The 21,105-nt window shown below is 39.2% G+C and overlaps 1 protein-coding gene across 1 annotated transcript; it reads right to left on the bottom strand.

Annotated features, from left to right (window-relative positions):
• On the bottom strand, window positions 1–20,905 carry LOC137294619 (phospholipase DDHD1-like). The gene is made up of 14 exons (XM_067825677.1): window positions 20,313–20,905; window positions 18,860–19,021; window positions 17,734–17,862; window positions 15,619–15,757; window positions 14,968–15,083; window positions 13,762–13,868; window positions 12,906–13,017; window positions 11,702–11,778; window positions 9,748–9,815; window positions 9,167–9,242; window positions 7,584–7,733; window positions 6,714–6,975; window positions 5,588–5,731; window positions 1–2,066 (listed from the first exon to the last, which is right to left on the bottom strand). Exons 1-14 carry the CDS (start codon window positions 20,767–20,769, stop codon window positions 1,915–1,917), a joined length of 2,151 nt encoding a protein of 716 aa, XP_067681778.1. The 5' UTR covers window positions 20,770–20,905; the 3' UTR covers window positions 1–1,914.
• Window positions 20,906–21,105: the final 200 nt, after the last annotated feature.

The raw sequence follows: 21,105 nt of genomic DNA, 5'->3' as shown, positions 1-21,105 counted from the left end.
TTTGTTGATGTTGAGTAGATTACTGTTGGGATGATTTGGATGGGATTTGATGGGATACTGTGTTGGGACCAGCATGAGAAAATGTAAATTAATGGACATTGTACAGGTTTACCACATTACATAAACCCATGAAAATTGTGATATTGCAGCTCATGACTAGGGTAATTCCTGGGATGTCAAGTCACTTCAAGAAGATCCTGACAGACAAAGGGACACAACTCTGTATTTTGAGAACTTTAGGCCAATAGTTTACCAATTCCTGATCCTGAACTGGTTCTAAACTGACATTTGGCTGGGCTGGTCCATAGAGATTTAAGATGTTCACATACCATTTCAACTAAGTATGACTATGAGGTCGAGAACTACAGCTACCAAGTCTGGCTATAATCAGCCAGGTTAATTACAAGATTGACTAAGGACCAACTTCACATTTCACACACAGGAAGAAACTGTCCCTGCGCTGAACATCACTGTGAACATCAAGAGCACCGTTTTTCTTCAATCGTTTCCCTCATAACTCTCATTCTGTCAACATGCTAACATTTTGCACAGTAATGTAGATCAGCAGCATAACGAATCTGAAACTGAGACAAATGCAATCACAATAGCACCATCATTAGGCATAATACACCATGTAGTCATGAAAGGATAATGACAAACTGTACTTCGTATGACTCTGGTTATGGCAGCAGTTATTTTGTAGGCCAAGGACCTGTACGGATGGCAGTTGTCTCCCCTGAGCGTGATTACCCTAGACTATGACAGAATACTGACCTGTCCAAGGTTTAACAGTTCCCCAATTTCTTCACTCAGCTTTCTAAGTACAAAAGCAGAATGGATGATATGAAGGGATAGAAGGGACAGTAATTCTGTTATATAGTTCCATTGAAGACTGTCATGTTTCAGTTCTGCTGGATGCTGTAAATGATCAATTTTGTTTTGACAAAGAGGTTTGGATGTGAATGTGAGAATAACATTTTCTTTGTTATCTATTACCTTTTCCATTCATAGTATTCAACAACCATTGATCATCTCTGTGTTATGGGATTTCACACAGCATTAGATGAGGATTTTTGACAGAGGTTCGCGTATGATTTACAAATAGAACTAGTGAAACATGCCAACAATTTCACTGTAGAGACAGAGGAAAATAATTGTAGTACTTATACCTGATGTTACAAAGTGTTATTAGCATAGAATTTGTTGGAGATATTAAAGAACACGCCTGTTCTACATAATTTTGGACATGATGTCTTCTATTCATGTAATACTACAACTCTTGGTGTGGAGTCTTGCTTGATGACTGGCGTCAGTGTCGGGTTTCTAAGTGGAGGTATTTGCTGTGCAGACTTCAGCACATCAAGATAAAAAGATCCTGTGATTCTTGCAGGTATGGGTGTATATGTTCATAGATGAAGCTGTTGAACACTTCCTGAGATGTGAAAGAAGATGCTGCCAAATATACCCAAGTTCTGGATGCAGAAGCAGGGTGAGTTAGCCAGCTTACAAGTTCAGTTTTTCATCACTGAAAGGTTCAAAGAAAATGCTGTTACATGGCTCTCGTAGTTCTTGGTGTTGTCCTTGGGTCAAGTATCCTGTGTTTAGATAGTCCTGAAAGAAGTGTCATATGCCCACAGGAGCTGTGTTCAGTAGATGTTCCAGAAAGAAATGCCCCATGCCTCAAGAAGCTGAGTTCAGTAGATGTTCCAGAAAGAAGTGTCCTATGATTCCAAGAGCTGAGTTAGTCAATGTGCCAGAAATAAGTGTCTCATGCCCCCAGGAGCTGAGTTCAGTAGATGTTCCAGAGAGAAGTGTCCTATGCCTCCTGAGTTCAGTGGATATTCCTGGCTTCCTGGAACTTAGTAAGCTTGTGTCTAATTCCTTTCGAGGTTGTGTTTAGATTTGCCAGGAAGCCTATGGCTCCTGTAGCTCTGGATGTAGATGGGTGAGTATGAAGAATGCAGTGTCTTTGTTTGTCCAGTAACAGAAGTGTGAAGTGAGCACTGACATATAGCTGTTCTCTAGACTTCTTTCCCTCAGCTGGTAGTCAAGGCGATACTCAAGTTCTGGGGATAACAACCAGGTACACATAAAAAAGGTGAAACAAGTATATCACAACAGCTTACCATCATACAAACCTTGAGGCCAAAATGTGATTTGAACATTAACACATAAGCTAAACCAAGTGTTATTACAACATGAGCATATATGGCTGACAATAGTCATGATAAAGTAAATCTGTCATTTTAATATTTGATGTACTCTTTAAAAAACAAAAGGGAAATCCTGTGTAAAAGAAGAAATATTATAGACTGTCTTTCAAGGATCAAAGTTTACCATTAGAACCAATAGAAGTGTCTAAGAAAAGAAGTATCAAAAGTAAATACCCCATACTTTGGTCGTTATTTGGAAGTTGCATGAAGTACCCAGTCCCCTTTTTTGGTTGAAAAAGTGGAAAAAGTAGCCACTCCCTCTTTTTGCCCAGAGTATAGCCAAGAAACTATTGCCCAGAATAGGTAACTAATGGACAAAAAAAAAAATCTCCATAAAATTAAAAACATACTGTCACAAAGAAATTCTGACATAACTTTACACGACCCAATGGAATGAATGAGTATGGTTTTACACTACAGCAATATCACAGCAGGGACACTGAAAATGGGCTTCACACATTGTATCCATATGAGGAATCAATTGACATGATGAACAAATGCTTAGGCTACTAGACTAAACCACCTTCCCATCCTTGATATCTCTAGCATACTCGTTCCTATAAATCTTCACTATACCCTGGATGCACTTCGGCTTGATAATTTTATTGCCTCCTTTCACTGGCTCCACATTCTCAATGTAGCCACTCAGCTAAGCATCCATTACAACCGAGCTTGCCAGTGTCAACAAAGATAGGAGTTGTAGCTGTGAAGGTTTGTTCACAGTGCGACTCAGATTTTGGGAAATCTTACAGACAAGTTGAAAGGTCTGAAACTTTAAAAAAATATATGTACAAACTCCTTCTTCCTCTTTCAGAATACCTCTGTATGGTTTGTGTTAAATTGGTTAGATAATTTAAGAAGCAAATGTAAGTTGTGATTGGTTTCCTAAAACTTCCCAGCATAGACACCTGACTGGATAAAAAGCCAGCCAAGGGAGGTAATAAACTCATTGGGCCAAGACGTAGATGCATCAAGGATATAGTATATAGTTTTATCCATAGTGGAAACAGGCCGAGGTGATTCCCAAACATTGCTACACTAACCAATGAGTATTATGAGAAATTAACAGAGAATAATATGACAAGTGATCCATGTTTGCAGACAGCAACACTATTCTTATAAATCTCTCCATGCAAAGCTGCCTGTCTGCTGACACCTATTTTTCAGAAGCATCCACTATGGATCAAATATTGAATAGTTTAAACTCATGGCCAGCATAAATTATAATTAGATAGATAAACGAATTAGATAACCACTAATTTTTCCCCATTAGTCAATAAGAAGGTATATCATAATCTTTTCTTCTAAATTCACTGAAACAGAGATGATGAAAGAAAAGGTTTATGAAGTACCAAACATGTACTAGAGACACAATATAATGTTGTGGATGAGTTCTGGTTTGAGTTCATCAGGAACACATCTAATAAACAATTATACTGGCCTGTGAGTATTTTGAACTATCAGAAATGCTGATTATACATAGTTCCAAACATGTTAAAAATGCCAAATCAGGCATTCTTTAACTTCTTATGAGTGGAATACCGTAACAATGATTCACAAAACCTGGATAAAACCCTCAATACAATTTAATACAGAGAAATAAAACAATTTGATGAAGCGAAGGGATGGGGTATAATGTAAAGAAAATTGAACTGAAAAGCATGTTAGAGTTGTAGTCCAGAGGGCTGCATATCATAGAGACAGAAAATGGGGTTCAATAGTTTATTGTGAAGTAAAGCACCAAATATTTTACCCTCAGCTGATAAACTCACCAAGCTGGTACATTCTAAGCCATCTTTTGAACCCGGCTATAATGTCGTGCAAAGAGTAAACAAGACAGTCAACAGTGAAACCTTGAGCTTATTGTTCAAATCATTCTGATGATTGCCATGTTCATGTTCTTCCTGTCTTGATCATGATGACAAACTAGGAATTCACTGGCCATTCTCAAAGTTCATTTCAAGCAAGCAAACCTGTCATCACTTCAAGCCATAATGTAAAGTATAGAGAAATTATGTAGCAACAACAACATGGTTTGAGTGATGAACTATTGCATAAAAAATTTTGCAGCTATTTGCAGAGGGAAACACATATTTACCCATGGAAACCAATAAAGAATGAAAGTGATGACCAGGATCTTAAAAAGTTTAGTCCATTATCACAGTGAAGTATAAAAACTGACATTCAGAATTTAACATCCGACAAATATTGATCTGATGATCCTGTTAGGAGCACCAACTTCCATCATTGGGGATTCTCGATTCTAATTCCAAAAACAGATTCATATTATTTCTCCATTAGAGAATCTCAGATATGATGTTTAGTAAAATAACAATCTGAAGATCCTATCACTCTTATATCATAAACTCAATGAACTCAGATCAACTCAAATTCTCAGACAATTACAGGCTGTCTTCAAAGATATCCAGAATACTCTAATGCAAAAAGTTGATGATATGGACGAATGTATTTTCAAAAACATATGCTTTGATGGTCTTCTTTGGGAAGCTGTTTCAAGAACAGTTAGCTCTTTAAGTCTTAGCATGGTAACATTTTCACAAGGGACATAACTCGTATGAGACATCTGATCTATGACATTCAAATGTGTCTGTGAATGTAAATAAAAGATAATACAGCATAATATAGAGTAATTTAACCTTAGCTGACAAAATTAGCTGACTGATGTATCAATAACCTATTTGTATGCTTAGTAGCCTTGATTTCCAGCATTGTGAAAACACTTGGAACCTGCTGAGGAAAAACCTGAACCAATACAGTATTACTGATTGATTCCACCTGTCAGGTATTTTTCTGTGTCCATTGTCCACTCCTGACATGTGATAGAAGTCATTGTCCCGTTAATATGGCCAATATCAGTGTTCGAAATAAATGCATGCCCGACTGCCTGGGACGGGTTACTTTCAACAGGAACAGCCAGATTCTCAAATTCACCTGCCTGAGGGTCAGGCTAAAATTTAGACATGTATGTGAAGATATTTTGAGGGTGGGTAAGTTTTGGTCAGGGCTGGCAAGTTTGTCTGAAATGTTTGAAAGTTTCATACCCTGCCATGTACCCTGTATGAGGTGGCGTGGGTGATTTTCCAGAGGTAACTACTGATATGTTTGTGAAATTATTCAAAGCTGACATTCCATAGTTAAGGATGCAAATCATTCTCTCCAAAGTATGAATGGTTCCTTCCTTAGAAGACACTGCACTTTTATCTGCTTCATCAGTGGAAAGGAACTGCATGGCAAAAGTTTGGAGGAGCATCTGTGAACTATTTTCTCCACTTACTTAAAAGTAAGCTCATTAATATGAAGAAATGAAGATGATTTCTAACATTTTTGTAAACTGCTGGAGTTACAATACTCACCAGTTTTGTCAATGTCCTTTGGGTCTAAGTACACTTTGACCTGAAACTTCTCAGCATCATTGTCCATCTTCTGCAGCATTTTCAGTTCTGCTGCCAAAGAGTCCTCACCCTTCTTGTTGGCTCGGAAGTCTGTCAGCCATTTGGCTAAGATACAACATCGAATGTGATAACTGCAGAGATGCCAACAGTAAGGACAACCTACACAAACATGGTATGTGATAACTGCAGAGATCATAGCAGTAAAGACAGCCTACACTGACATGGCATGTGATAACTGTAGAGATGGTAACAGTAAAGACAGCCTACACTGACATGGTATGTGATAACTGCAGAGATGATAACAGTAAGGACAGCCTACTCTAACAAAAGTGTGATAACTGCAGAGAAGACCATAGTAAAGACAGCCTAATCTAACACAAAGGTAGACAACTAAAGAGATGACGACAGTGAAGACAGCCTACTCTGACATGGTATGTGATAACTGCAGAGGTGGTAACAGTAAAGACAGTCTACTCTGTTATGGTATGTGATAACTGCAGAGATGACAACAGTAAAGACAGCCTACTCTAACATGGAGTGTAACAGCTGCAGATATGATAACACTACAAACATCTTACAGTGACTATAGGGAAGGATAAGTACCTTGTCATAATCTTTGAGCCGGTGCTTCTCTTCAAAATGTCTACAATGATGTCACCATAATCTGCGCTAGATATCATTCACTTTTAACCCATCAAACTTATGGTACTTTCATCAATGAGGATACTTCTTAAAATACTGCCTTGACCAATCGTCTTTATTTTCACAATTGTGACCATGTGTAAATATAGCTTTTCATACCCTTTTTACTTGAAAATATAGAAGTTGATCATCCATAAAGGTCTGTCATCTCTATACCACCAACTTCTAAAATGCCACTCTAACAAATCATCCATCATCTTGTGTTGTCTTACTTCCTAGTGGTCTTCACAAGCACCATCTGCCGGACTTATCTCCCTTATGTGAACGAGAACTTGATATGTTTTTCTGTGTCAGATAGGAGCAGATGTGCTTCATCTGTCTCTGTTAAATCTGTTGTCTAAGAATCAGTGATAATAAACTCAGAATTCTGATTTCTTGTGCTTACACAGTGAGAACTTCTGTCCTTTCCCAGTCCCAGACTTCCTGGTGTGTGAGGGACTGTCCTGTTCATCAGGTCCACTCCCCTCTGTGCTTTCATCCAACTTGCTACTCTTGTGATCCGACTCTTCAGATGAGCTCTTGAATGCAGCATAAGCTTTCCTCTTCATCTTCACATAGGGTGTTTTCTTGGAGTTGTCGTAGAAGTGGATAGAGAGGGGTGTGATGGTAGCATAATGTTTAAGACACAAAGGCTCAAGTCTGTAGGCCTGAAATACATAACACAGGTTCTGACACACCATTTACACACCACATGGTCGGACACAGTATACATAACACAGGGTCTGAGACAGAGTTTACACACCACAGGGTCTGACACACTGTATACATATCACAAGGTCTGACACTCAGAATACATAACGCATGATCTGACACACAGTATACATAACCCAGGGTCCAGTATATGCACCACAGGGTCTGACACACAGTGTACACATCACAGGGTCTGACACACAGCATAGATAACACAGGGTTTGACACAGTATACACACTACAGGGTCTGACACACACTATACACACCACAGGATCTGACACAGTTTACACAACACAGGGTCTGACTCACAGTTTACTTCACACAGGTTCTGACACACTGTTTACACAACACAGGGTCTGACTCACAGTTTACTTCACACAGGTTCTGACACACAGTATACACACCACAGGGTCTGACACACAGTTTACATAACAGGGTCTGACAAACTATATACATAGCAGGGTCTGACACACAGTTTACATAACAGGGTCAGACACACAGTATATATAACAGGATCCGACACACCAAATATATAACAAAGGGCCTGATACATATTATACATACCACAGGGTCTGATGGATGGTAGACATTGAAGAGCCTTTTACAGATTGACGTTGGGAGGATGTGGTCATGTGAGCCCTTCCCCTGGGGTCGAACCCCTCTGAGGGCAAGGAAGACAGCTAGTGGAGACCCCAGACAAAACAGGTTTTCCAGCTGCAGTAACATAATGGAGGATGTAAAACACAAAGAAGAATATATTGCGGAATTTGGAGGACCTAAACATATAGCCTGTTGGAAGGGGAGGCTTATCCATTCAAAAGCATGTTGAATATGAGAGTTTGGCTGACACCATGTTACATTTCAGTGTCAGCTTCAGTTGAAGGTAAGCCCAAAGCAACACAGATATTGGAAGGACACCACTTGAAATCCAAAAGCATGAAACATGATCAGTTCTTGTTCTGCTCATGAAGTACTTAATACACAGTTGTCCAAGCCGTTTCACATTTCGTCTGTGACATGATCAATAAACGCTTGGGTTTTGAGTGCATATCCAAGTTTATTCTGTCATAAAATCAGTTAAAGATATTTTGAAGCTGTTTGTGCATGTGTTGTTTCATACCACACTCTGCAATACTTCAACCTTAGCAATCTACCTTAACCCGAATATCCAGTGATAGACACAATGATCATATATCTAAGCGATAAGATATAGACACACATTAATGAATTCACCAACCATGACCACCCAATCCTTGTTGTTACTACAACTTGTATGCCACAAGCTACAAGTCGCATTATGAGAATGCACCTTTAGTCAACAAACAATAAACCTTGTAGCTTTCCACACCATTGCAAAAAATCTTAAGCTTTCAACAGACTGACACAATATACAAGATAATCTCCCAGTTCTTCTTTGACGGGTACATTTCCTGGGATTCCAGTCGGTGATCATGTCATACATCATCACATCATAGGTCTTGCACACAATGACACAGTATACAAGAATAATTTCCTTGGTTACAAATGGAGGTCATACACAGTGGGCAAGTTGGCTAAAGCATCAGGCTAGTGATCCAGTGAGGTTAAGGTGTCAGGATTGAGCCCACCAGTGACAGGGTGTAAAAACCTTGGAGTCAACTTTGAGGGAAGACTCTTTCCGTGTTGTCACAAGCCCAAGTGTGCAGTAAACAACCCTGTGCACTTAAAAGAACCCATCAATTTGGTGGTACATGACAAGATAGTGGCCACATGAATGCGTGCAAACACCTAGTTGTGGGTAAAGCAATATGTAGTAAAGTTGGACAAGGTACTGTGACTGTGCATCCCAGTCCACCTAGCTGTGATGTGGGTATCTCGAGACAATAAACTCGGTACACCTAGTGACTTGTATGCTCCCCAGGTAGCTGAGATTGATAATATGATGTGACACTGAGATTGACATCCAGTGATCGAGGGAAACAAATACCAGCACCTTGAGCAAGGACTACTTGCATGGATGTGTGCACTATATAAATATCCTATAATAATATGACTGACATAATACTTCCTTCCACTGTGATGCATGGGACTTCTGCTTTATTAAGATGAACATTGGTACCAATAACCACAATTCCATATATCTTCGATATGAGAATATTATCACTTACTTTGAATTGGAGAGGCTGTTTTGCTTTTACTTGTCTTTCATGGACACTTTTGAGTGATGCTTCAAGTTCAGAAACCCTGAAAAACGAATGCATTATGGCTCTCAACACAGTGTGAAAACAGCATTGTTGCAGTAACAGATACAAGTCTAAGTAATTTAAGCTAAACACCTGACTCGGCAATATTCCAGCTAATAGAACATAGGATATGTAAAATTGGATGATCTGGTGATTGACGTTGTGAACAATCCATGCCATTGGGATATGTTGACATGCTACCAATGAAATCACCAGGCCTGACTATCCTCCAATGAAGAACCAGTAACATAATCTGGGAAATTCAGCCTTCAACCCACCATATGATCTTGATCAATCTAAGGGAAGCAACTCTACATCTATCTCAAATCTAAGCAAATTCCTGACCACTGACTCCAGTCTACACTTGGTAAGAGGAAGTAGAAACAAGGTTTCATTCAAAGCCATTCATAATACAATCCTAACTGATATGAATAATAAGCGCACATGAAGTACATGTGAAATACATTAGGCACTACTACTACAAAAATGTAGCAGGGGATTCAAACCTTTTCCTTGCCTGCTCCAGCTCCTCCTGCAACTTGTTGGAGCCCTCTGCATCCTCAACTTCTTCATCCTGAGAGGTAGAGCATAATCTGCTATAACAGTCTCACAGTCATGAGATCTGGGGACACTGACTAGGGTTTTGGCCATAAACTATGGCACTGTAAACACTGTTTGACTAATTGGTCCAAGATATCCTCAAAGAAGAATCATAGACATGAAATGAGTTCTGGGGCCTTGGTACCATAGTTTATTACAGTAACCAAACATTGCTCAGCCTCAAAATGTACCAGTTCCATGGTCATGTGAAAATCATAATTTTTCTCTGGCTTGATGTCTCTCTTCATCATAGAGCAGACAATTCTTTATGAGGTCACATGAGGATTGAGGATTGAGGATTGAGAGTATTGAACAGCAAAAGTAAACATCATCAACATGTTTTAAATATATTCAGAAAACCATTCTTTACCTGTCAGCTTCACCACAGAGGGCAATGGTTTTACTTAGATCAAGTGGTTTGGCCTTTGCCTTCTTCTATAAAGTAAATCATATTTATCCTGTTACATGAACCTACATACTGCTGGTGTTGCAGTAGCTCAACCAGTAGTAGTTCCTTCTTTGAGAGACATTTTAGAAGCTGTATATGTGAATTAAAACCAAATCCTGTGGACAGTCAACTTAATTGCAGCGATTGTGACATTTTGGTGTGGGTACTGACAAAGTTTATCAAGCAAGCAATACAATGAGTTGTAACAAGGTGAATATGTACAAAGCGTGAGTACATACAATTGACCCATTGTAACTGGGTTCCTAATTAGTGATTTGAGCACAGTAGGTTGATCTACATAAGTGATAGCCCTCAAACAATCTGCAGAAATGAGTGAGTGAGTTCAGTTTTATGCCACATTATTCCAGCTATATGGCAGAGGTCTGTAAATAATCAAGTCTGGACCAGACAATCCCCTGATCAACAACATGAGCATTGATCTGCGCAATTGGGAACCAATGACATGTGTCAAGCAAGTCAGTGACCACCTGATCCTGTTAGTCGCCTCTTATGACAAGAGGTTGCCTTTTGTGGCAAGCATGGGTTGCTGAAGGCCTATTCTACTGCGCACCTTCACGGGTCATATGCAGAAATGCGTCATGCAGAATGAGTATATACATCAGCTATATCATGAGTAATATACAGAACTGCCAATCAACAAACTGCACAAAGGTATTGCCTCCTTCCCCTCAACTGCGACCTAGCTTGCTTAGTCTGTGGAACGGGCTTGTCTCCCTTCAAATGAGCAAGAAATGGTGTGATCATCAGATTTTTATTGCAATAATACAGACAATTTTAAACATGATGATACACAAATTATTTTTTATTATTTAGAATACCCTAATTATAATCCCTATTCATTCAAGCACTTTCCATTCCTGAGATGACAGTGGCTTACCACCCGAATAGTAACACAGACACATGCCAGGACAGTTTCTTTGCTAAAACACTGCCCACTACCAGTGCTATAAAGCTTGGCACCCGATCTCACAGATATAAATAGTGGTTGTGTCTAGTTCGTCAGGGCATTGACTACTCTCAGACAAACTATGAAACGTTGTCTAAAAACACAAGCTAAAGTAGGTTTCTAAATACACAAACTCAGTTTGCTCAATCGATGGGATCGCACAGATTAACTAACTGCTCAATCCACAGGAATGAGCACTACTTATTGCGTTATGACAGGGTTTGGGCTGAGCGTTGCCCATTCTCGGGGATCATGCAAATGTCTTGTGTGATAAGCAGAGTGGGCAATTCCGTAAATCATGCACAACCTACATATTCTGCTTGTTTCAACTCTTTGTATCACTTGTTTAACAACGTGTTAGTACCTACACTGAAGCGATGGACTCAATGCAATAAAGAAGTTGACTATCCATAGGACTTGATTTTCCCAGTAGCTTGTTACTCACAATGACAGATGTGACAAATTCATCATACAACTTCATGGGGTTCCAGCCAGTGATGATGTCATACGTGATCACACACCCTGAAACACGAACATCGTGTGAAATTGTTGAAAACAACACTACTGTAACAATTACTCATAAGATGATGACAGAAAGTATGTGAAAATCCACAAATCTCATACCGTGCCTCAACTATTCAACTTTGCAGCTTTGTTTTTACAAGAATTCTTCACTGATAGCTTGGAGCCCTTTGTGAACATTACAAGCACTCATTGAAAGGTACAATCCCTCACAATAGCTACCAGCCACTACTGAAAGTTCTTTGACCCAACTGATAGCAACCAGATCAGCATTCATGAGTGTGTGAGCGAGTTTAGATTTACGCCGCAATCAGCAATATTCCAGCAATATGGCGGCGGTCTGTACATAATCGAGGCTGGACCAGACAATCCAGTGATCAACAACAAAAGCATTGATCTGCACAACTGGGAACAGATGACATGTGTCAACCAAGTCAGCAAGTCTGACTACCCGATTCCGTTAGTCGCCTCTTACGACAAGCGTAGTCACCTTTTGTGGCAAGTATGGGTTGCTGAGGCCTATTCTACCCCGGGACCTTCATGAGTCAGATCAGCATTAAAGTGTAAGAATATACATCAGTGTGTTGCTCTATACAAAAAACAAGAAGTTATCTATAAAATTGTTATCTACCAGCCCTTACTGATAAGTACTGGTCCTTAGTGAAAGATGTAAGGCAAAAGTGAAAGCAACAAGACCTTGCTGAAAGCTTCAATCTACTGGATAGTAACAGCTCTTAATGTAAACTACCATCTTTAATGAAAGCTACCAGCCCTTACTGAAAACAACCATTTATTACTAATAACAGCAAAAGCTACCTGCCTTTGGTAAATGCTACAAGCCTTTATTGAAAGCTACTAGTCCTACTGAAATCTATAAGACAAATACCGAAACCTTCCAGCCCCTACTGAAAGCTCAGATCTACTGAAAAGTAATAACTAAAGTCAGCTGCCATCCTTTATGATCCTCTTGCTACCAGTCCTTACTGAAAGCTATCATTTCATAGCCAACACTACTAGTCCTACTGAAAGCTACAAAGAAAATTGTGCAAGCTACCAACCCTTACTGGAAGCTACAAACTCTTACTTGCTTAAATATGTTCACAGTGCCTGGCCTGCTGTTTACTCACCAAGTGAGTGAGCCACGACAGATACCTTCCCTCCATTCACTTCAAAGTAAGGATGTCGTGAACAGAACAAGGCATACAGACGATTCATCTCATGCTGAAGGCTGTGGGTAATCTGAAACACACAATGCTATGGGTATACTGTAACTATGGGAACAACATAGGTTCTTGATACAACTTGGGACTGTTCATGAAAGATGGAATCACCACTTCAATCAAACCACAATCTGCATGTATTTAACCACTGTCTCCTTTAGTTTATCATGTTTCCAAAGGTCACAGATCACTGCATATTTTACAGCCAAACAATGTACCTAGTTAAGTTAAGACAATGTTCATATAGTTCTGTGACATCATCTACTACTACCAATTGTCAGAGTGATGGCTGAGTGGGTTAGATTGCTGACATTTTGTGTTGGTGATAAGGTGACTCTGAATGAGACAGTTTGTTCAAATCTTGGATGGGAATCAACTCAAGCTCCAGAATTTGTACTATACTGAAAAAGTGATATCCGAAATATAACATGTGTTACGACTGACCACTTTGTAAATGACATTGTGTATTCATAGCTTTCAGCTGTCGGAGGCATGTTAATATACAATGGGCAGATGGGTACGCAGTCTGTGGTCTAGACTACCAACTGTCAGACTTCCATTTGTGTTGAAGTCACAGTAGCTGAGTGGGTAAGATAGCTGACATAGTGAGCTTGTGATCAGGTGCCTGTCTATGTGTTAATGGTCTACAATGTGATGTATTAGAGGTAATGCTCTCCTCAAGACTGTACAGGGGGGCTTGCATAATCGTGAAGATCTTCCATCTGACTTGCCTAGGGGGCTTGTATAATATTGACAATCTTACCTCGGACCTGTATAGAGGGCTTGTATAATAAAGAATATCCATGGCACTACTGTTTAGTATGTTCCTCATTCCCCGCATCTTGTGTGGTGTAATTGACTCAACTGTGTCTGTAATATTAAAACATAATATCCCAGCAATCAGAAATAAGTATACTTACGCTATCTAGAAACGTGAGGTTTGTTGAGATAGACGATGGGCGAGCAGGTGTTGATTGACAGCTGAATGTGCAGGTGTTGACTGAAAGCGCCCGAGACACATATTCAGCTGTCAATCAACACCTGCTCGCCCATCGTCTCTCTGGACAAACCTCAAATGATTGAACAGCGTAACTGCTTTGCACCATACCCTCACTGCGTGTTTCCAAAATCTGTGCAGGAAGTTTTAATTTGAAATTATTCTGTTTCACACCGTCACAAAGTCACTAGCAGGATGACAACATAGACAAGATTACACTGTAACAAATAATGGACAAATAATTTCAAATAGGTTGAAGGTGATAGACTGGAATGGGATGAGACAATTGAAGACAGTTCTTTCACAAGCTGCTGAGGACATGGAAACTCAATTGGCTGGTTAGATTGGTTGACTCAGTTGTAAAACTAACATTTCCTGAACTTTCAAACTGTACACTAACTGAAGTCATGAAAAAATATAATGTGGAGATGAGCTGTCCAACTCATGTGAAGTTTCAACTTGATTCTGTTGTCTTTGACAACAAACACGAAGTAGTGGTAAACAAAAAACAAGACACAGATTAGCTAGTCCAAAACACCATGACGATATCAAGCATGTAATTAAACATTTAAGAATGTAATTTTGTTATAGTTTAATATTAAGGTTTTCATTTGATTGAGACAGGCATGCTAAAACTGTTTTATGTGTGTGGGAACAGTAGGCATGCCTTCCTAACATGTAGTGAACCAATCAGATAGCAGTGGTCAGAGGTTACTTCAAGCTCAGTAACTATTAGACAGACGATGGATAAGATCAAAGGGACTGCTGCCTAGACGTAGTACAAGAAGAAGAAGAAGAAGAAGAAGAAGAAGAAGAAGAAGAAGAAGAAGAAGAAGAAGAAGAAGAAGAAGTGTGCATATTTACAGTCTTCAGAAATGTCAGATCAAATACTTGTGAATTTAACATTTCTTTATAGCACTGTATAGTGATGACAAAAGTGTAATATGAATGAAGATTAGATCCTCAGTTTACCTCCATCCAACTTCAGTGAAGATCTCCATTCCACTGGAAGAAACTCGGACCTCTTGTTATGGTGATCAAAATCAGGGAAGAATTTTTGCTTCAGGTGAACCACTCTCTCCCTCAAACTGGTTATACAAAGCATCAAAAGAGTAGTAGATCAACCAATTGTTACATCAACAGGCACAGACTTCAACTAAAAATGTCTACCATCCACAGAAGCAATAACATACAACAATATACAAAAAAAGGTTCCATTATGAGAGGGGTGGTGGGGTAGCCTAGAGGTTAAAGAATTTGCTTGCCATGCTGAAGACCCAGGTTCAGTTCCCTTCATGGGTATAATGTCAGTTTCTGATGACCCACGCTGTGATATCGCTGGATAAAAATGGAATATACTAAACTTACTCCCTCACTCCATGAGTTTAAAGGTATAAACAATACCCCCAAGATATAAACAATAACATTCAAGTTACTGATTAAGCAAATATTTAAAAGATCAAATAAGTAAATTACTGCAACTAAAAATCTCACAATCAAAATTTGCATTGCTCCTCTAATTCAGACTAAGAAGGTGGTCAAGTAAATTTCTGAAACAATATAAACAATAGTGGGTTTCAAGATATTTGACTATCATTCTTGAGATTGCAACAATACTCTTACTCTTTGCAGCATTTGACGATAGCACCAGTTTCCATCTTCTGTCCAATGCCATGTACAACAAAGACCAGGTGGCCTATATCTGGCGGCTTATCCTCCATCATGGCTTCGTAACGGTAGCCTCTGTGCAACTGGTTTCCAGCTGAAAAAAACATCAACATACACATGTAAAGTGGCCTTCACACAGCAAACTAAAGTTTGACAACTCAGAAATTTTAAAAGTTGTCAAACTCGCATGTTCACACATCAAACACATGTCGTGTCTTTGAGCGCCATGTCTCTATCGTTGCGGTCACGTGACAATTTTGTTGACTGCAATTGGTTGTTTCTGAAAAAACACAAGTTTGATAACATTCAAGAGTCAAGCTTGAGTTTGACAACACCGAAAGTTTGATGGAAAAGTTGGTGAGAATAGAGACCAATCCTATTTGTCGACAACAGTTTGACAACTCTGAAATTGGTGTAGCCGGCAAGTTGTTGGAATGTTCACACACTCAAACTCAAACAACGTGTGGTCTCTCTGTTGTTAAACTTTAGTTTGTCATAGGAAGGCGGCTTAATAGTGAGTGAGTTAATATTCTGGCAACATCACGATAGGGGACACCAGAAATGGGCTTCACACATTGTACCCATGTGGGGAACTGAACCGAGGTCTTCAATGATACTTGCCGCCCTACATACGTAATACTCTTTAAATAGCTAAGCAGGTTATACAAATTAGAATGTGGGTTATGATAAGGCCATGACTCAAAATGTTCACAGCTAGAAAATATGGAATTTAACTTTGACAAGACATTGTAACTATACGTTACAACAGATAATCTATGGATAATGAAGCACAAGCACAACAGCATACACTGGTATGCTCACATTCTATCTATCATTTACCATGATTATTCATACGAATTGAATTATTCTTAACCAATTATTCATGGTTGGGATACACATATGGATTATAGTCATGATAATGATTCTCATATGATTCAGTGTTCTGAAGCAGTGCTTGACTTTATAAGTTATCACATCGTGTCGAGGGAAATACGGGGTTTTATCAGTCCCGAGTAAGGTTGTATTCCCCTACAACCTTACGAGGGACTGATAAAAGCCCGTATTTCCCTTGACATGATGTGATAACGCATTTATCTAGCTGAACGTTTTCAGTAGATCAAAACAAAACAACACGCAACACGTTTCATTGCTGCCATGTTGACACCAGCTGATCGTTTGACCTCCAGGCACTGCACATTACTAAAGGCTTGTCGATGCATGCTTTTCTCACTTCACATCGTCACTGAGGCGTAGCAGGGTGATATGACTTACATAGCGGGAGTACACGACTTTTACACTCATGCTCGCGGATCGTGATGATGTACACAGTATTTTATCATGTCACATGGACCAATCAAAACTTGACATTCTTACATGAGGCTAGATAAAGTGCTTTGTTACTTGCAATGGTGGAACCCAACATTACAAAGTGCAACCTAGTCATAAGTTCATAAGTCTAAACATTATAAGTATAAAGATGTCAGCTCATTTTTCTTCTAACCTTGAGTGAGTGAGTGAGTGAGTGAGTGAGTGAGTGAGTTTAGTTTTACGCCGCACTCAGCAATATTCCGGCTATATGGCGGCAGTCGAGTCTGGACCAGACAATCCAGTGATCAGCATCGATCTGTGCAATGGGGATCTGATGACATGTGTCAACCAAGTCAGCGAGCCTGACCACCGGATCCTGTTAGTCGCCTCTTACGACAAGCACAGTTGTCATTTATGGCAAGCATGGGTTGCTGAAGGCCTATTCGAACCCGGGACCTTCACAGGTATTCTAACCTTGGACAGTTTTGACACTGAAACACTGCTATTCATAGACAGCTCATGTAAACAACAACTGGCTGTGTCTCTGTTTTGCCATGGTTTCATGGGTACTTCATCACCGATATATATCAATCTGCACCAAAACCTCTTATGTTTTTCAACAATACTTTGCCAAAGGAATTTGTCAGGTGCAACATGGGTTTTACCTCAGGTTACATCTGGTACAAGTAGGTGAATCTCTTAAATCGAGCCCTACTGAAGGGAAAGGTTCTGCAATCTGAGAACTCTAAAATCACTGCTTACATTTTTGCCAGCCAAGAGACTTGGTCACTTGTCTCATGAGTTTGGAGGAAGCAGATTCACTGAACAGATAGATCTCGTTGGGAGCGTTCCAGTCCACGTGAAAGTCTTGGAACTTCAAATTGTGAATAACTGAAATAAATGAAAATGCTGTAGAGTTCTGACACAAAGTGAGGAATATTTTTAAGACAAGATTATCATCAAACACGTCAATTTACCATGGAATAAATTTAGGAAAAAATTATGAAATACTGAAACACAATGGTGATGTCAAAATGATTCATCTTTCCTGACAAAACCATTCGTATCATTTCGTATCTTTTCACTTACATTTGTCAAAATTATGCTAATGCCTACATCAAGGAAAAGGGAAAACCATTCACAAACTAGTGACTTGTACACTGTATTACCAGCATAAGAAATAAGCCCCAAATCAAGCCAGACATCAGGGCTGGTATCTTCAAAATGATACCACTCAATACCAACCTAAAATGGATGTAACCAGACTAAGCAATCCAAAGAAACGTTATGTTGAATCAATGTGCAAGGTGTCCTTGTTTTAGTGATAATACAAGTCATCTCTTTGAGCTTGCAATATGATAATTCAATGTTCAAATAGTACATGTCGAGTTTAAATGTAATGTTTCATTCACAAAATAGATTTTAAGATATGGTGAATTTCCTGAGATGCATGGAACAAGTTATCTCAAATTTTTATCAAACCATCGGACTGGGCAGCTATAATTTTAGACTACCCATCAGAAATCTATCACAATATTGTATTCTCATCTATTTGAAATCTTTTGCTTTGTTTTTATATTAAGTTTCAGGCTAGTGAGTTATTCTGTGAGCTAGTAACTTTCAGGCATAGCTAGTCCAACTGACTACCAAAATTTGGAAACAATTTCGCTCAGTGCTTGGCTCCACACTTAATTATGTCGGAATCAAATCTGGTTCAATGTTGTGGTCACCAGATACATTTTGAATGTTCATAATGAGATTTTGAGTATCTAAAGATAGCTTGGTAAGATTTGGCGTCAATGCAGAAGAATGTCCCACAAAAGTAAGAAAAGAAATTAACACGAAAGTGCCACTTTCCCCCACAACAAACTCTGCTGATCATAGTCACCTGGTCTTTGTCCCTTTGGTGGAGCAACAGGGACTTCGTCCAACCTTCGGTTGGCAAAGTTGGCCATGTGCTCCTTTTCTATCTGTAGTGCATACACCTCCTCCATCGGCTGCCAGGTACCATCGTAGAACCATGTTCCCCGCATGATTTCAGAAACATCACCTGACGATGAAGACAGCATGTTAGCAGGATATGTGCAAAAGTTTAAGGTCGTATTCAGCAATATTCCGGACATTGGATGACTTGCAAATAATCCAGCAACTGACATCAATGTGAGCATCAACCTATATAATTGGGCTACAATAACAAGCGTTATCAAACCTGTTAAGCCTTACCATCTGACTTTATAAGTGACTTAATTTCAGTTTAACCCAAAAATGTTAAAGTATGATGCCGTATATATGACCATTATTGTAAATGGTATAAACAAACACAAGTCTTCTTTCATTTCTGAGGTCCACAGGCCTGCGGACCAGTATTTAAATCATTTTTGTAATGGGTTTAAATAAGATACATTTGGTAAAAAAAAACAAAAACAAAAAACGATATTTGCGATATAGCGATATTTTCATGTATTATGAGCTCTACGCAGCATGAAAATATTGCTAAAAGTTTAGTGTTTTTTGTGCTAGAACTTTAAAAAAAAAAACCCCAAAAAAACAGCAAACTTCTAGTGATATTTCCATACAAGCTCTACACAGCATGAAAATATCACTAGAAGTTTAGTGGGTTTTTTTCTCGCTATAACTTTCTAACAAAACTAACAGTGAGTGAGTGAGTTTAGTTTTACGCCGCACTCAGCAATATTCCAGCTATATGGCAACGGTCTGTAAATAATCAAGTCTGGACCAGACAATCCAGTGATCAACAACATGAGCATCAATCTGCGAAATTGGGAACCGATGACGTGTCAACCAAGTCAGTGAACCTGACCACCCGATCCCGTTAGTCGCCTTTTATGGCAAGCATGGGTTGCTGAAGGCCTATTCTACCCCGGGACCTTCACAAAAAATAGCAAACTCCTAGTGATCATGGTGATGTTTTCATACTGAGTGTTGCTTGTAAACTGCAAAAACAGCTGTTTGAGATGAAACATAATTTATCTTTATGTAACCTATTTTTACTGCTTGTTTACTGAGCTGGACTATGCTACTGTTTGAGATGAAGCATGATTTATCCTTATGTCATCAAGTCCTACTGGATGACAAGTAAATGTTTTAACCACCAGACTACCCCTAGACATAAAAAAGTAATGAATGAAACTACTGGAAAGACAAGTTATGAGACAAGTGATAATTAATAGAGCAATACATGATGCCATTTTGTGAAAAAATGCAGTCTGAGCCAGGACTATTTTTCAGTCAAACAATATGGCTGTCTGATCATTCGGAACCTCTTTCTGCCATAAATAAGAATTACAGAATTTCGTTAAAATGTTTTGAAGCATGCATACCTGTCCAGTAAATCGGATGACATCTCTTGTTCTCAACTTCAACATCATACAACCCTCCTCTCACAAGGATTCTTTCATTAACATCAATATCACCATTCGAATCACAGGCAAGTGCTCTGTAGCGGCACTCGATTCTCAGGGAGTCATACCCAATAAAGGCCCTCCACCTTTTTTCTCCCTCATTCTTGTAGAACCACCTTATCTCTTCGGGACGGAGTTCATCTACGAATTCTTTTTGAGGAAATAAATATTTTTTATGACTGGGTGAATCGGTGAATGGGGACCGCGTTCCACTACTGTCTAGTTCAAATTCGTCATCGTCTGAGAGATTTGGGCGTTCTTGCAAAAATGAATCGAGCGAATACATCCTCTCCGTCATAGAGGAGGAAGCAGCGCTCGAGGAAGAACTTCCTCGTGGCGTCTTTATGGTAAAATCTGCAGGCGAGGGGAACTCCATTGATACTCATTTCACAGATAATACACCTGACTAAGCAATAACGCCTTTTACGTGAAACTACTAGAATACATCATCGTAAAAGGACACTAAAGCGATGTCATTAGCCATGGTTTCGCAGCTGTTCTTTGGACCAGGGAGGTGACAGCTGAAGGTAAAGCTATCAAAATTACCACATTTCGTAAATACGCCACCAGGTACACATATTGAATTCATTGACTTCTACTTATATTTTCGTTCTTTATTTATTACTGAAATTTATTTCATGAAAATGGCGTTTTATGCACGAAGGGCAATTGCTATAGTTCAAACGTATGTTTTACTAAAACGTGGCTGGTG

The sequence above is a fragment of the Haliotis asinina genome, chromosome 8 (assembly GCF_037392515.1).
Source record: "Haliotis asinina isolate JCU_RB_2024 chromosome 8, JCU_Hal_asi_v2, whole genome shotgun sequence".
NCBI lineage: Eukaryota > Metazoa > Mollusca > Gastropoda > Lepetellida > Haliotidae > Haliotis > Haliotis asinina.
This window is presented reverse-complemented; position numbering and strand designations above follow the sequence as displayed.

Bases quoted from the DNA above. Each gene is read 5' to 3' on its own strand.
- LOC137294619 (XM_067825677.1), bottom strand. From the start codon at position 20,769: ATGGAGTTCCCCTCGCCTGCAGATTTTACCATAAAGACGCCACGAGGA. The intron at 19,022-20,312 runs GTATGCATGCTT...CTTCATCGTCAG, and splicing joins TCATCCGATTTACTGGACAG to GTGATGTTTCTGAAATCATG. The intron at 7,734-9,166 runs GTAAGTGATAAT...ATGTTACTGCAG, and splicing joins AACAGCCTCTCCAATTCAAA to CTGGAAAACCTGTTTTGTCT.